Source organism: Hibiscus syriacus, unplaced genomic scaffold (assembly GCF_006381635.1).
Source record: "Hibiscus syriacus cultivar Baekdansim isolate YM2019G1 unplaced genomic scaffold, ASM638163v2 tig00116965_pilon, whole genome shotgun sequence".
NCBI lineage: Eukaryota > Viridiplantae > Streptophyta > Magnoliopsida > Malvales > Malvaceae > Hibiscus > Hibiscus syriacus.
The window spans coordinates 4,038,799-4,042,911 of record NW_024063490.1 but is presented as its reverse complement, the minus strand read 5'-3'; the positions used below and the strand labels follow the sequence as shown (position 1 = coordinate 4,042,911).

At 35.9% G+C, this 4,113-nt stretch overlaps 1 protein-coding gene across 1 annotated transcript; it reads left to right on the top strand.

Moving 5' to 3' along the window:
- The first annotated feature begins 1,514 nt into the window (after window positions 1-1,514).
- Window positions 1,515-2,644, top strand: LOC120191210 (dof zinc finger protein DOF1.6-like). The gene has a single exon (XM_039194179.1). It carries the CDS (start codon window positions 1,724-1,726, stop codon window positions 2,444-2,446), a length of 723 nt encoding a protein of 240 aa, XP_039050110.1. The 5' UTR covers window positions 1,515-1,723; the 3' UTR covers window positions 2,447-2,644.
- The last annotated feature ends 1,469 nt before the right edge of the window (window positions 2,645-4,113 follow it).

Here is a 4,113-nt window from a genome sequence, read left to right as displayed (position 1 = left end):
CGAAGGAAAGGTTTACCGCCGATGAACGGTCTCTTATGTATTATTTTCATATTTTTATTTATTTCTTTTTGATAAATCGTATTATTAATTATATATATATATATTAATTATTTTTATTCTAATATTATTTTAATGTTTTTTAAAGTTATTATATATATATATTTATAACTATTATATTTATTATTATTTTACTATTAACGTATATAAATATATTTTCTCTTTTGCTACTATTATTATCATTATATGTATTTTTTATTGTATTTTATTTTTATTTTACTTTTTTTAAACATATACATATATATACATTTAATTATATTTTATATTTTATATTTCTTTATTTTTTTGTTTTCATGTATTTATATATTACATTATTATTATTTTACTTTATTAAATTATTTTTTTTCGTTATAATATTTATATATATATATATTATATCATAATATTTTTATTTATTCATTCTTACTATATTATAGGGATACATCACACTCATTTATTAACTACGGTCCCACCCCTTATCGTCTTTTTCCTTCCCGACAGTTATACTTCACCAAACATTGACTTTCTTTTTTTACTTTTTTGGTGTGATTGCGTTTTTTATTTTACTACTTATTATCATTATTATTATTTTGCACTTAATAATTATATGTTTTTATTCCTCTTTTAGTTTTTCATCATTTTTTTTTTATTTTTTCCTTCTATTTTCTTTATTTCATTTACTCTTATTTCCTTTTTCCTTTAACGCGTTTCTCGACTTTTTAAGGGTACTCTTTCAAATTGATCGGAGGTAAGTAATTTTGGATCATATGTTACCTTTAAATTTTAACTTTCGATTTTCTTAATTAAAAACAACTGGAAATTACGTAGTACCGAAAGGGCGGTTCAAGGGTGCTAATCCTTCCTTGACCGTAACCGACTCCCGAATCCGACATATCTTTGGTAAGACGCAGATCAGGTAAGATATAAGGTATCCGATTAACCTATTTATTTTTTTAAATAAATAATCGATGGCGACTCCAATCACATTTTTCAAGTCGAAGCCCAATTCCGGGGCCCAACCGAAAGACGGTTACGACAGTAGGAAATATTTTTTTCCCCAAAATAATGCCCTCTTCTTATTATTTTCCCAAATGAGGTGAAAGCTACAATAAAACAATGCATTACTTGGATGTCTTGGCGTCTTCAAGGGAAAAATTTTCCAACCCATGCAACCACCCTTTGTTTGGAAATCCCAACGTCTTTAAAAATCACGTTTTCCAATATTATTTCAATTATATTTGGGGATAATTAATTGACACCACTAGTGCCTATAAATTTTAATTTTCCGATAGTCACAAGTAGTTCAATTGCTAGTTAGATTATAAATGAAATAATAAAAAGAGGGCATTATTTTGGGAGAAAATAATCCCCACATGTATTATTCAGGCTATTTTGCCAAACATTATATGAGAAGAATAATTAAAAAGGATAAACTTTTAAAGCCGCGCCGACCTTTGAGAGGAATTACAAACATCGTACACCGCCTTATAATTTGTTTGGATGTGGAAAAGCCATTATTTATTTATGAAGCCTCCTCGCTTGCTCTGCTCTCCCAACATTAACAAAATCCTCGGATATTGGCTCTTCTTACAACTTCCTAAACACATCTCCTTTCCTCCGTATCTTCTCTTTCTCTCTTTCCCTGCTTGCATTCTCCACTTCCACTAGACCTTAAACAGACAAAAAAATGCCTGCTGATTCCGGCGACAGGCGCCCGGCTCGGGTCCCGGCGACCATGGGGTCGCAATCACCGGTCAAACTCTCCGACCCGCTGCCGTGTCCCAGGTGTGATTCGACCAGCACCAAGTTCTGTTACTACAACAACTACAATCTCTCCCAGCCTCGCTACTTCTGTAAGTCGTGCCGCCGTTACTGGACTCAGGGCGGCACACTCCGTAACGTTCCCGTCGGTGGTGGGACCCGCAAGGTTTCCAAGCGTTCCCGGAGCTCTTCCGGGCCATCTCCATCCATGGCGACTTCGTCTTCCTGGAGCGTTACCCAGGAAGCCGAGTCCGTCCATATGGCTATCAATAACGCTGTTTCGGCGGCAGGAGCTAAACCGGAAGTGGGTTTGGCCGACGTGAATCTGAACGAAACCGTGGATATTACCGTGAATGGAGGCTTCACTTCGTTCTTGAACTCCCAGGGAGAAGAGTACCTAACACTAGGTGGATACGGGCTGGGGGCTGGTTCTGGATTCGAAGGGGTCTGGGGATACACCGGTAATGGTTTTCTCGGTGGTTATAGTGGCGGCGATGGCGATGAAGCAGGCGATGGTGTTGGTGGAACCACCGGATGTAATACATGGCAAGCAGCAAGCAATGTTGAAGGCGGCGGAGGGCTGATTGATGGGGATTGCTTCGCTTGGCCAGGCCTTGCAATTTCTGCGCAAGGGAAAGGTTTGAAGTGAAAAAGGGCTTTTCACGTGTTTGTTTTCTTCCTATTGGTTTAGCGTTTTCCAGTTTGATGGTTAGTGGTGTTTGTCGTTTTGATTGTGAAGTTTTAGTTGTCTTTCGTGGGTATAGAATAGTTTCAAGTTTATGTAAATGTATGGTGTCCTTGATCAATATTGGGAATGGAATGAAACAGTTTATTTCCGTTGAGCCAACCATTTGTGATTTCGTCCCAATAAGACCATTTCTTTTTCTTGTTTTTCTGTCTGGTCTGGGAAAGGACAAAGGTAGGGTTTCCCCTGCAGCACAACACTCTCGAGTGATGCTTTTGCCTGCAGGTTTCGGTTACCAACTACTCAACCACTACATCATTCCAAGAGGTTATTTTATTTGGTAATAAATTTAGTCCCAATTTGCTTCAAAACCATCGAATTTCGGTATTTGAATGTGAGTTATTGTACTTCTGGGTCACTCTTGCCTGACATCTTTTTGTTTACCGAAATTTTCCAAGAATTTTTTAGGTGCAAGAATATGAAACTTCCAAACCAATTACACTGCAAGAACAGGTCAAAATCTTTAACATGTTCATGTGATTTATGATAAAGGAATTTAATATTTAAAGATCAAGCCTATTTAATCTATTAATTTATGAGTAATCATAATTATTTTATTTTGATATTATTAATTAGGGTCATTATAAATAGGGGTGTTCAGATTGAATCCGATCTACAAAAATAATCGAAAATCGATCAAAAAAATCGATAACCGAAAAAACCGAAATCGATTTAGTGTGTTTGGTTATTTTTTAAAAAAAACTGATCGGTTAGGTTCGGTTTTGGTTTGGAAATTAGAAAATCGATCCAAATAGAACCGAACCGATGAAATCTAATATTTAATTTACAAGCTTGTAACAAACCCAAATCATAGCTCAGTGGTACAACATTTGATTGCAGTTCAAGAGGTCACCTGTTCGAAACCCGGCTGGAACCTTGTTTATAATTTTTTTCCTTTTGCTTTCTTGATAATACAAACATTGGGTGTTTCTTAAACCGGTATGGATCAATGTGGGAATTTCTGCTCACTGTGGGTATGGATCAATGTGGGAATTTCTGCAGATCGTGTTGACTCCTGAAATTTTAGATCAAATTCCGAATACAAGGTGGATGGTGAATGAACTCAAGATTGGTGTTGAAGTAGAGAGGTAAAAACAAGCAAATCCCAAAGGAATCATTGAGTGAAGCCATCAAGTTGGTGATGGGCAAAGGTATGAAACAACTAAGATGTCGAGGGCAAACCGTGCGAAGCTGAAGCAAACACTTTCCAGAAGAGATCTTCAAGAAGAATATATCAACAATTTTCATCCAAGCTCTCCCATGATCTTGTACAAAAATAGTCTTAAGTTGCAAGACGAGATGCATGAAAATCACCCAAATAAAGGAATGAACGTTCCTTTTTCCTTCTCCATCCTTTCATATTTAATTTTATGAATCAGTATTGGTATTGTAATAACAAGAACTGATAGGGAAGAATTTTTAGAAACCGAATCGAACCGCACAAAATCAAATCGAATTAAACCGCATTTAATTGGATCGTATCGGATCAGATTTTTTTTAAAAACATTCAAACCGATCCAAACCACAAACATTTATATTTTCTGATTGGATGACCACGAACACCTCTAATT

Excerpts from the sequence above, each read along its gene's own strand:
- LOC120191210 (XM_039194179.1), top strand. The coding sequence starts at position 1,724 with ATGCCTGCTGATTCCGGCGACAGGCGCCCGGCTCGGGTCCCGGCGACC.